The 12100-nt window shown below is 36.9% G+C and overlaps 2 protein-coding genes across 7 annotated transcripts in view; both read right to left on the minus strand.

Moving 5' to 3' along the window:
• mast2 (microtubule associated serine/threonine kinase 2) overlaps positions 1-7671 on the minus strand; it is a 142258-nt gene extending 134587 nt beyond the window's left edge. For 4 of the 6 annotated variants that reach the window (XM_048199976.1, XM_048199981.1, XM_048199980.1 and 1 more), the window contains exon 1: positions 6513-7670. In XM_048199976.1, coding sequence (XP_048055933.1) covers positions 6513-6593 — 81 coding nt within the window. In that variant the 5' untranslated portion in view covers positions 6594-7670. Of the gene's footprint in view, positions 1-6512 lie in introns of all 6 variants that reach the window. The other 2 variants (XM_048199979.1, XM_048199986.1) reach the window with 1 other exon arrangement.
• Positions 7672-9599: 1928 nt separating this feature from the next.
• tmem69 (transmembrane protein 69) lies at positions 9600-11406 on the minus strand. The gene is made up of 3 exons (XM_048199987.1): positions 11281-11406; positions 11047-11096; positions 9600-10797 (listed from the first exon to the last, which is right to left on the minus strand). The coding sequence occupies exons 2-3, from the start codon at positions 11089-11091 to the stop codon at positions 10114-10116; spliced, it is 729 nt and encodes a 242-aa protein (XP_048055944.1). The 5' UTR covers positions 11092-11096; positions 11281-11406; the 3' UTR covers positions 9600-10113.
• Between the last annotated feature and the right edge of the window lie 694 nt (positions 11407-12100).

Genomic DNA, 12100 nt, shown 5'->3' on the forward strand with positions numbered 1-12100 from the left:
ATCGAGCAGCCCTACTTGACAACACTATGCGAATTGTGAATTGTGATTCACACTATGCGAAGTGTGAATTGTCACTGCGCTACCAGTGGTCTCAAAGGATGGAGCAACAAAGTGTTGTTCAACAGGAAAGCAAAGAATGGCAGGATGTTTTTTCCAACTATTGATGGTCCTGTGCACCCATTAAGAAGGTGAAAAGTATCAATGAACAACAGAAACTCACTTTTATATTTTGTTACAGTAAAGTGGTTTCTTTAAGACAAGAAAAAAATCTGACTCCATTCACTGAAGTGCTCTTTGCCCTTTATACACAACAAAAATACTGAACCACTCCCCTTTCTGGTGACTGGTAGAACAGTCAGAGTGCTTTTCACTGCATTAAAACAGCTGTTTTTATGACATGTTCTCCAACATACACAGGTTCCTGCTTGTAGCATTCCTCTTCCTCTGATCTACCTCATGATACAGTGCAGTTCTCTGTTGATCCCAGTTGTGAGCCTTGACATGACCTCAGGTTGGCCAATTGAACACGTTTCAGTATTTTCTATTCATATAACATGTTAAGTCTGATTTGTTAAATAAGTTTCAGTGATTTTCTGGAGAAAAAAGATAGATCTGATCAGTTGGGTTCTTTAGTTTATTGATCACATTTAACATCTTAAACATCTGCAAATAACAAAGAGGTGTTTGTGATGTGTGGACTGATTGGTGGAACTAAGGCGGTGCCATAAAATTTCAAGGCTTGTAAATGAATCAGTAATTTCCTGTCATTTATGATTGCAGAGTGCAGGGGCATGTGCACTATAAAACCTGGCTTACGCCACTTTTTTCATGCCTAATTTGCACATCTGATATGGGACAGCGAGAGGAAACAACATTTAATCACACAAAAATCATCTGGTCCTCATGTCAGTGCTTATTTACTCTCAGTTTGCCAGTGCAATACGACTGTTAACTGATATGATGGCCAATATTTTAAATATAAATTATTAAAATTATTAAAATGTGAGCACAAAATTAGTCATCAATATTTTCCTGGAAGCAGAAGACTGTAAATTTTAAATGTTTATAACTGCTAAAAAGTTCTGTCAACTAATAAGAGTGTACAAGCTTATTGATGGCCTCAAAGCTAATATAGGGCCCTATCATACACCTGGTGCAATGTTGGTGTTTTTTGCTAGTTTCAGCCCGACGCAGTTATCATTTCAACGTCCTGCGCCACATTGTTTAAATAGCAAATGCATTTGCACCCATTTGTGCATCCATGGGCGTGCTGGTCTGAAAACGAGATGTGTTCAGGCACATTGTTGGCGCATTGCTATTTTGAGGCAACTGAAATAGACTGCGCCATTGACCAACTGAAACCTGTTCTAAAATCAATGGCGCAATATTTGTTTTATTTAAAGAGCGCGTTAGTAATGTGCACCTATGTGCAGGTGCACAACGCGCGTACACTCTGCTTATTACACACACAAACATGCCAAATATTAAAAATAAAAGGATTACAATGTAAAAGATTATTATCGTGTGCATAAAGTAGGGCTGGACGATATGCCCAAAATTTATATCACGATATAATTCTTAATTTCAGTCGATACGATATAATTCCGATATCGATATGAACTATATAATAGCCTCAGAAAAACTGCCAAGAACGGCCACAACGTTTTTGTTGTTTCAACGTCAAGAAACAACAAAAACACATTGCTGGGGCAGGGACATTGTTGAGTGTTGATGACACTAGGGGTGCAATGGTTCAAATTGCTCATGGTTCGGTTCATATCACGGTTTTAGGGTCACGGTTTTGGTACAGTTCGGTACCGAACCGTACCGAAACCGTGACCCTAAAAATAAGACTACTGTCAAATAAAAAAAAAAGAAAATAAGAACAAACGATCAAACTACAAGCAAATAAGTACAATAAAGCAAATATTCAAATAAAATAAACAGTGCTTTTCAGGTTTTCAGGTATCTAACAGTAGTTTTCAGGTACAGAAAATGGATAAAGTAATCAAATATAAAATAACACTGCATATTATCTTTACTGTATAAAATAAATAAAGATGAATCATTATTGAAGTTACAAAAACTATTCAGTCAAGAGCAGTGAGTGATTTCTTTGTTATTTGTTGTTTGATTTAACATTAAAAACAGGCAGCAGGAATAGTTTTTTTCCCTTTAAGACATGCACGATCCAGTACATATACTGTTACACATGTGCCTTTCTTTCTCGACTAATATACGTTCACTTAAGACATAACCGACTATGTTTGCTAGGATACTCGCCAAGACGGGCATGTTGACTTAATTTTTGTATGAATTTGTCCGCCGAAGCGCAAGACTTGAAAGAGAAGTCAGTATTTGCGCGCTGTCTGAAATAAGCGTGTGCGCTTCTTCTCACAGCGCGTGCGAGTTCTCTTTCGCGGCTTGTTCTTGAAGGTTTAAATCAGCAAAGCTTAAATGAGTTTAGTTTAAACAGATAGCATCGTGTGCTGTTCAGGTCTCACCTGCGCTCGCGCGCTATCAACACCCGGGTGATGACGGCGTAAATGACTGGACATTAGAGCAGAGAGCACTAGCTGTTAACAGTTTACAAAGAGTGACTGTTTTGTCCACGCTTTTTGATTATCGTTGTTGTAACGTTTTGCGCATCCATCGACTGAAACATACATTATCTGAACTCTGTCTGTTTTCCATGTTGCTATTTTAAACAAACCATATTAATGCTGAGCACTGGCTGATGGCTGAGTGTCTCTGTGGTGTACGTCATCACGCCAATGGCCAATCGCGTTCTGCTCTTTCTAACGGCTGCGCCTCAAGTCAGTGAGAAATGTTGTAATGTATATATCGAAATATCGGAAATGTGTTTAAAAATCATATCACCGTTATCGAAAAAAATTATATCGCGATATATATTGATATTGAATTATTGTCCAGCCCTAGCATAAAGGTAAAAATGCTTTGGTGGAATCCGGCTTTTCCCATAGATGGTCTGCTCGCACACTTTAACCTCACGCACAAGCAGATCCATTTCCTCACAAGAGAAGCGTTCAGTTTTTCCACTTGCAAATTCCGCCATGTAAATAGCAAATCCACCATGGCACGAGCACATCTGGCTTTTAAAGGGAATAGGAGATGAGACTGATTGGTTTATAGCTATACTAAAGACCACCAAACTCTAATTTTAATTTCATGGAGTTTTAAATGATCCAATTCAGTTGAGACCAATGAACTCCAATAAAATAAAGGTTGAGCACAGCAGATTGAGACAAACTAAATAAATGCTCTGCTGTGTTACTAACTGCATGCAGTGGAGAGACAATGTTCCTAATTTCTTCCTAGAGACAGCACCTTCTCTGCATTACCCAGCCTCATGTGCATCTCTCTCTGCCTCCATTTCTTCCTACGAGAACAACAATTTATCATTGCTTCTAAAATCAATGCTAGCAGTGTTTTTGGCCACGTCGAATCAGTGTATTTTTTTTAATAAATACACATTGAATGCATTCACACTGAACACAAACATGATTGGTTTATCAAATTAAATCTTAAGGACTGACTGTCAGTGTCATTTTTACATCAACTGAGCAAATGTCTGTGTGGAAATAGATGGGAGAGAGCGAGTGAGTAAATATGAAAGATTTTATTTTAATTGGATAATTTAATTGGAAACAACACAACAACACACTTGATCAGATGGCCATGACCTGTAAATGATAGTTCTGCATAATGAGGTGACTAGTGACAGCATCTTTTCCTTTTGCTTCACTGTCTATTGGCGCTCTAGATGAAACCCTTCACTGACTCATTAAGTGCACAGAAGCAATTTCCCAGTTACAGATTCACCATATCATAAAGGCTAGGAGTTAAAGGATAATCCAAATGCTCTCTAATGAAATAAGACAAAACTATTCAAGGCTATGTCAACTGAGGTCACTCTCCATAACTCGATGAGCAGACTACCTTACAAAACTGCAAATCGGTGAGAATATCTGGCACCATCCTCTATTGATGCAGATGCTACACCAATCAGACAGAAAGCTCTCTAGTCCCGACAGCAATGTAAACAGGCTCACAGTACAGCACTGGCTTATTTTAGCCCTCATTTCAGTCTAAGAGTTAAGCATAGAGCTTACATGCCAAAAGGGAATTAGTCTTCAGTAACATCAACAACATGCTGTAACCCCTTTTTCCATTATCTAACCAAGTCCGGTTATGTCAGTTCATCTCTCAAATGATCAAAAATATTTATGCAAGTAAATGCAAGGATGAAAAGCTGATTTGGGTTGGGAGTTGCTTATGTAACAGCTTTTTTGCACCAGTCCAAACCATCTGTGCTGGTCAAAGAACTTTTACAACATAACTCAACGACTACCGGGGAGAGGAACTCCTAAAACAAAGCTGAATCCCACAGATGTTTAGCTCACCACTGAAAGGTTATAAGAGGGAAAAACTGAGCCCATGAAAAACAGGAGCCAAACCTCTTAAGATGTGCATTCCAATTGTGAATTATAGTAAATAGGACTGGATAAAATGTTTTACTGCACATGGAGAGCATTCATAAAAAATAATCAAAAGGGTGCTGTGGAGTTCATGGCAATACCAATACTTTGAACAGTGGACCCTCTTGTTAGCACTAAATGCACTGCAACTGTAATCACAATATATATTCAGTTGCAAACATCCATAAACCTAAAGCATGGACTAATTTCTTTTGTTGAATATGTTGAAGAAGATTTTCTTTCAGGTCTCATTTTCACATTCTGGCATGTTGGAAATCAATTGTTTACTGCAGGGTATTGCCAAAAAATCTCACACTTGAATGCAAGAATAGCCTACTTGTCAGATTTGTTGTACTCTACATACACCATGTCTTGCAACCCAAAGCACTTGCACTTTCAGACAAAAAGTCATGCAACACATGGAAAAACAGGATTTTACTTCTCAGACAGTGCAAAAAAAAAAAAAAAAAAGGACACTCTCTGCACTATGGGTCACTCTGCCTACTGGGTCAGGTTAGAAAGAAGACTAATGGCTCACCTGAACAGCGCCACGCCCTTTATGATCTCATCAGGCAAAACACTGAATAACATTAAACACTGAATCACAACAATAAATTTGACTTCCTCTTAGCCACTACAATGTGACCGGTATATGGCAAAACCTATATGGGAGAGTGAAAATGAGTCAAACATTTTGATCATTATGAGTTCAAAAATAACAAAAAAAAATGCTTGACCAGACTGATGCTCATTAAAGACAGGAATAAGATCAGCCAGTGGTTATGTTCAAGAAATTTGGATATATGGAAAACTCATGTGTAAAACAACAACTCAAAACTATGATCTCACTATTTATCAATTTAATCTAGACTGTACTTCTCTGAACAAACTTGGAACAATGTATCACATCACTTCTCACTTTACTCCCTTGCTGAGTCGCTAAGATGAAATACTTACATTATATTATTGCTCATTATATTACACACACAGCCACTTTGATAAAAGTATCTGCTAGTGCTAAATTAATAAATGTATATTTAAATAATTCTGATGAAATTTCCTATTTGTATGTATGTATGTATGTGTATATATATATATATATATATATATATATATATATACACACACACGCACATATATATACATACATATGTGTGTGTGTGTGTGTGTGTGTGTATACACACATATACACACACAGTTTACAGTTTAACTCAACTTTCAACTAAATTATTAGACATTGTGAAACTGTGAAAATAAGAAAATGAATTCAAATTTCATCAGAATGGTTTTGCATTTGTTGCCAAAATTAGGAAACACTAAACTTGTGCATGTTTCACAAAGCATGAGTATGCTTCTTTTATTCCCTTCCAATGTCACTCTGTCCTATCCCCAACAATGATAACACAAGACTCACATTGTCAGAAAACAAGGAGCCAATAAAACTCTTGCAAAATAAACATAATGTGGGTAATAAACTTGAGCAAGTCCCATAAACTTACTCGAATAAGTGTACAAAGCTAATTATACACAATGCAAAAACACACAAAACCCAGTGTGCATGATGTCCAGGGTGTGTATCGTTTTTAATAATATTCCATTGGTCTGGGATATACTGTAATGCAACTGAATAAACAAACTAGTCTTTATAATAATTTTAAAAAATAAAGAAGACAGTTAATTCATCATCAATTGAGTGCTATGCAATCTAAGTATACACAAGCAAAGGACCTTACACTTATCTGGATATTCCTGCTTTCACTTTACCACTTGATAAGGGATTTTTGCAAGAAAAGCTTCAATGTCATAATGTACTTGATCTGTAAGCACTGATTCTTCATGGATGGACTGAATGGATGCACTGCGCTCATTCTGCAGGGCAGCTGCGTCACATGCAGCACCAGTATCTACAGACTGCATCTGTACTGTGTTATGTTTACCTTACATTTTAAAAAAAATAAACATACAATGTATTCGTGTTAAAACGGGTCAACTTTTCAGTGCAAGATCACTCACCTCGTCTTTTCCTTCAGTGCTGCTCTCCCGCTGCTCAGAGGTGCAGAGTTTCCTTTTGTTTTTGCTCTCGGTTCCCTTCATTCTGATGAATGGAGGTTGAGTAATGCTCTACAATAGTACTGTATCGATGAATCCGGTGGTCAGTGCATTTAGATGGTGAAACAGGTCTTGTTCTGATACATGGTGAGCAAACCTCTCCTCAACTTTGGTCCACAGACACAGAATCAATGGTGAGAGCTGGTTCGACACCGTGGCTTTTGTGTTGATCTATCGACCTTAAGTTACAACCCGAGTTGCCATGACAGCCTGTCAGTTTTCCCTTCCAATACTGTTTCGTCTTCAGTTTTATGTAAACCGTGCGTCTTTAGCGCGGCAAATCAGCCGGCGGAACTCGCTAGCTCGCTAGCTGTTTGCTGATAAAGTTTGCCAACATCCGCAAAATAAACGTCTTTCGGGTTTACAAAAATTAAGTGACTGTTTAAAAACAATGTGTAAAGAAACTCGCCGGGCTCGTGTCTGTCAATGTGAGATTATAACGACAGGTCACCATTACGTTGAATAACGCCGCATTTCCAACGTGCTTGCTGCAGTTTCAAGTGACCCAACGGATTTTTTCTTCCCTGTAAACTAATACTTTAGCATTCAGCAGTTACCACAGCCATAACAAAAAACCTAAATAAAAAAAACGCGATTTTTATCATCCAGTCAACCGCCTGACTGACGAGATACTTTGCCGCGGAGCCACAACACAGCGCGAGCTCAACTGTTCATCACGTCTCGTGAGTCAGGTCTAGAGCGCGAGCTCTGTTTTGACCAGGATCATTATATCATGCGGGCACGAAGCTCCGCGTTTCTCCTCTAACTTCACTCTTCTTCAAACGTCAACCCGGCCGTTGCGGGGAAACGGCTCGGTGCCAAAAATAATTGCTAATCAGAACCGGTCCATGTCGTTGCGTTTCTCCGAGGAGGAAATCTAGCAGCTTCCTGAAGCTCGGATCGAGTGAACGACTGTGGGTGCGTGCCAAATGCTGATCTGAGTTCAGTCTATACGAGCATGGGGTCCCTCGCAAATACACTGGAGCGCTGATCTAAGTTCAGTCTGTATGAGCAGAGCCAAGTGGGGGAGTCTTGCATTGCATACACCGGGAGGGCTGATCCTCCAATGGTTTAGAAGGGGCAAGTAAAAAGATCGGTTTTCGGTGAAATACGACTTTTAGTCTTTGCTGCCATCTGCTGAGACTAAAGTGATGCTTTTTGATAACAAGTATTACATTTTCCTTCGGCATAAAACAGTTGAATATATTTTATTGAGATATACAATACTGAGAAAGAAAGAAGGCTCAGCAAATCTGACCAACAGACTTTTCTTCATTTTTATTATTATGAAATGTATTAAATTAAATTAAAATTATAATTACATTATACTCAATGACAAGTTCGCCATGTGTGTAATGGAGAATTCTGTAAATTGAATGTGTTTGTAAAATGAGATGATGGGGAAATATTCGCAAGCACTGAATTCTGAATTGGTGAACAGAGCCATATTCCAGGTTTTTGGCTTGTATCAAAAATTGTGATGTAGGAGGGGTGTGGGGTACTTCAAAAAGAAACATGAAAGAAACAATAAATTGGAATAGCATGAAGCAACATGGTCTATATTTCAGTGGATCTTACTTGAAAGGTGGATCAGGATCTTTTTTCTTTTTTATTGTAGTACATTTTAATCATGGTCAACAAATAGTATACTGTAAGATAAGCTTAAGCATTAAAAAAAAAACTTTCAGCAGCATACACTGTAAAACCCAACAAGTTTTTAGGGTAACTGAACTCAAAGCTTTAGAGGAAACCGATTGCCTTTGGCTTAAACCATACCAACGAATATTTATGAGTACTGTAAACTTATTCCATTTGAGTCCACATAGTATTACAATATAATTCCACTTAAAGGGTTAGTTCACCCAAAAATGAAAATTCTGTCATTTATTACTTACCCTCATGCCGTTCCACATCCGTAAGACCTTCGTTAATCTTCGGAACAAAAATTAAGATATTTTAGTTGAAATCCGATAGCTCCGTGAGGCCTCCACAGGGAGCAATGGACACTTCCTCTCTCAAGATCCATAACGGTACAAAAAACAAATTTAAATCAGTTCATGTGAGTACAGTGGTTCAATATTAATATTATAAAGCGACGAGAATATTTTTGGAGCGCCAAAAAAGCAAAATAACGACTTATTTAGTGATGGCCGTTTTCAAAATACTGCTTCATGAAGCATCGGAGCATAAATTAATCAGTGTGTCGAATCATGATTCAGATTGCGCGTCAAACTGCCAACGGCTAAAATCACGTGACTTTGGTGCTCCGAACAGCAGATTTGACACACTGATTCATCTGTGCTCCGATGCTTCCTGAAGCAGTGTTTTGAAATCGGCCATCACTAAATAAGTCGTTATTTTGTATTGTTTTTTGGTGCTCCAAAAATATTCTCGTCGCTTTATAATATTAATATTGAACCACTGTACTCACATGAACCGATTTAAATGTTTTTAGTACCTTTATGGAACTTGAGAGAGGAAGTGTCCATTGCTCCCTATGGAGGCCTCACAGAGCTATCGGATTTCAACTAAAATATCTTAATTTGTGTTCCGAGGATTAACGAAGGTCTTACGGGTGTGGAACGACATGAGGGTAAGTAATAAATGACAGAATTTTCATTTTTGGGTGAACTAACCCTTTAAATACTTTGCATTAAAATCAGAACCTTTAAATTAGCTCAGATCTTTTACTGTTAACTACTAATTTGCAATAACACAAGCACCCCCCCCCAAACATTACAAAACATTAAACACTAACTGATCACCCCATATATTAATATTGATCAAAACACATAAAATAACACTTAATTTTAAAAAATGAACTCCCCTTTAACAGTTTAACTAAAAATCTGCTGTAACTCCTTCCATTTGAGTTCTATTTAATGTAATCAGTTATTGAGTTCACATAACTTGTTCCTGTTAGGTACAATTAACTTCAAGTAATATTTGAGTAAAATAAAGTTGTTTGAATTTAAAATAAAGTACACAGAATTTTAAGTTTTTGCTAAAATCATTTAAAAAAAGATAGTTAAACAAGACAACAAAGAGAAATAATCAGAGTAATGTTGGGAACTGAAAGTTTACTTGTTCAATACAATACAGTTTTTCCATTTTGAACCTTTTAGCATTTGCACTGCTTTTTGTTCATTATCACTTAGAATATCAAACACTGTGGTAAGTATGCATTTCTCTTTTTATTTCACAGTATTTATATTTGACTTCTCACAATCTAACTGATGCAGTATGTGAAGTTATATTAAAAGTCAGGAAAAACTGTACGTTGTCATTTGAATTCACTACTGCAATTTAATATCCGTTTGGCTGATAACCATCAACAATAGAAAGCCAAATGGATATTTTATAAAAAGGAAGCGAAGGAAGTCAGAAATGAAAACTGAGAAAGATTCAGAATCAATGTGGTGTAGAATATGGTTTAACACATTATCAGTGATGACACTTTTAACAGATTTAATATCAATGGATTGACATTACAAATATGCATAAATCATTTATCAGTGAAATACTTCTTCTCAGGATAAAACTGTTTAATGACAACAGTGCCTATCAAGGAGAAAAAGGCTACAGCTGTGAGGATTGTCCTCAGTGCTTTAAACCAGCTGGGGTATGTGGGCAGGAGGGACAAGTCATAATGCAATGCTATCCCAAGCCCCATTATCACAAGCACAGCAGACTGTGTAATGTCATGGCAAAAAAGGAGTGCTGTCCAAGCAATCAAAGAGGGAACCACGCTGTTGGCTAAATTGAGCCAGTCGGGTTTTGCTGGACTCCCGGCAGGCAAGGCGAAACCCCAGCGTACCCCACCAAGAAAGGAAACAATGGACGCTCCGTATGCAACTTGAGCAAATGCGACTTCGGGAAGATACAGTTCTGTGACAGCCATAAGTAGAGGAGCGGATACAAAAGGTATGAGACCAGATAATCCGAGATAAAGGGCCGGCTTTGGAGCTTTCTTTAGGTCTCTCATGTCATAACGAACCAAATCAAGTTCTCTTGGTGGACTCTCTTCCTGAGGCCGTTTCTTCAGTCTCTGACAAGACCAGTGAAATGACTGGGCTCCCAGAACAGAACCAGCAACATGTCTTGGGGGCAACTGTCCATATAAACCTCTAGTGAACAGTGTTGAACAATGAGTGGTCCGCTGCCCTAAACAGGCAAACTTACTGGACACCTGAAGAACAAATGATGAAAGAACAAATGTGAATTAAAACAATTGCTTCCGTCTTGATGAGAATTCTTCTCATAAACAATGAAAAAATAAAATACTTAGAGGTCTATTTCCATTAGGGTACACAAGAGTATACTATTATTCATAACAGTGAATAACACACATGCGTGAGATCAAATAAAATAATAAAAAAGTGCAACAGAATATGACTGACGGCAACCAAATTTGACAGGTAAAATGTTTAACTCTCACCCCAAAGTTACCAAGGATGTGACGTCCGATTATCCTGGCCAACATTTTACCTGCAATTTAAATATTATGAAAACGTTAATTATTCATTTAAGGACAGTTACTGCAGCTCTGTCTAGTTCAGAATCGCATGTCAAGTTGCTGAACTGAACTACATTATAAAAGCTAACACACTAACAGTGCACAAGCAGTGTTTACATCTTATGTCAGAAAAATGGTTCGTTAAAACATACATACCTTGATTTCATATCATAACGTCCTAAAATAAAAACAGATTCAGTCAGCAGAAGGTCATTACAGCGCGCGTGGAAATGTGAAGCCAGACACATCAGAACACGCAAAATGCCTGGAAAGTTATTATAAAAGTCCTACGGAAGAACCCGGATATTAAATTAAGTACTTTTAACATAAAGTAAGTACTTTTAAAACTACATTATGGGCTTTTATGGATGGCACTGAGTCTCATGGGAATGAAGTGTAGCAAAACAAGTGCTGTTAAAAACGTATCTAAATTTTTTCAATATATATGTACCACTTATAAAATTATAAATATAAATATATTTTATAAAAATATAGATTTTTAATTAATTAATTAATTATTATTATAAATAAATAAATTATTTATATATATATATATATATATATATATATATATATATATATATATATATAAATAAATTTTATATATGTCTCTACAAATCTACAATTATGTCTGAACAACAAAGACAAGCACAAACATATAAAGTTTTTGTTTAATTATTATTATATCTAATTATTATTTTCCAAATTAAAAGATTTTTCAGATATGTCTGAGCATTATTTACTAAATGGCACCTCATGCTGTTTGTGCAAAAGAGGAATGTGCTGTTTCTGTGATACCTGATAATTCACCTATTTGGTCTGCATACTGTATGTTATGCACCAAGTTCATGTATTTTTTTTTTTTTTTTTTTTTTTTCTTTCTTTTTCTGAAAAGGCAGCTACTGCGAAGTTATATAATACGCAAAGTTATCACCAAAACGTATCCCTGTTCAGATTTTGGTGACAATTCTTTGTG

This window comes from Megalobrama amblycephala, linkage group LG8 (genome assembly GCF_018812025.1).
Source record: "Megalobrama amblycephala isolate DHTTF-2021 linkage group LG8, ASM1881202v1, whole genome shotgun sequence".
Lineage (NCBI taxonomy): Eukaryota > Metazoa > Chordata > Actinopteri > Cypriniformes > Xenocyprididae > Megalobrama > Megalobrama amblycephala.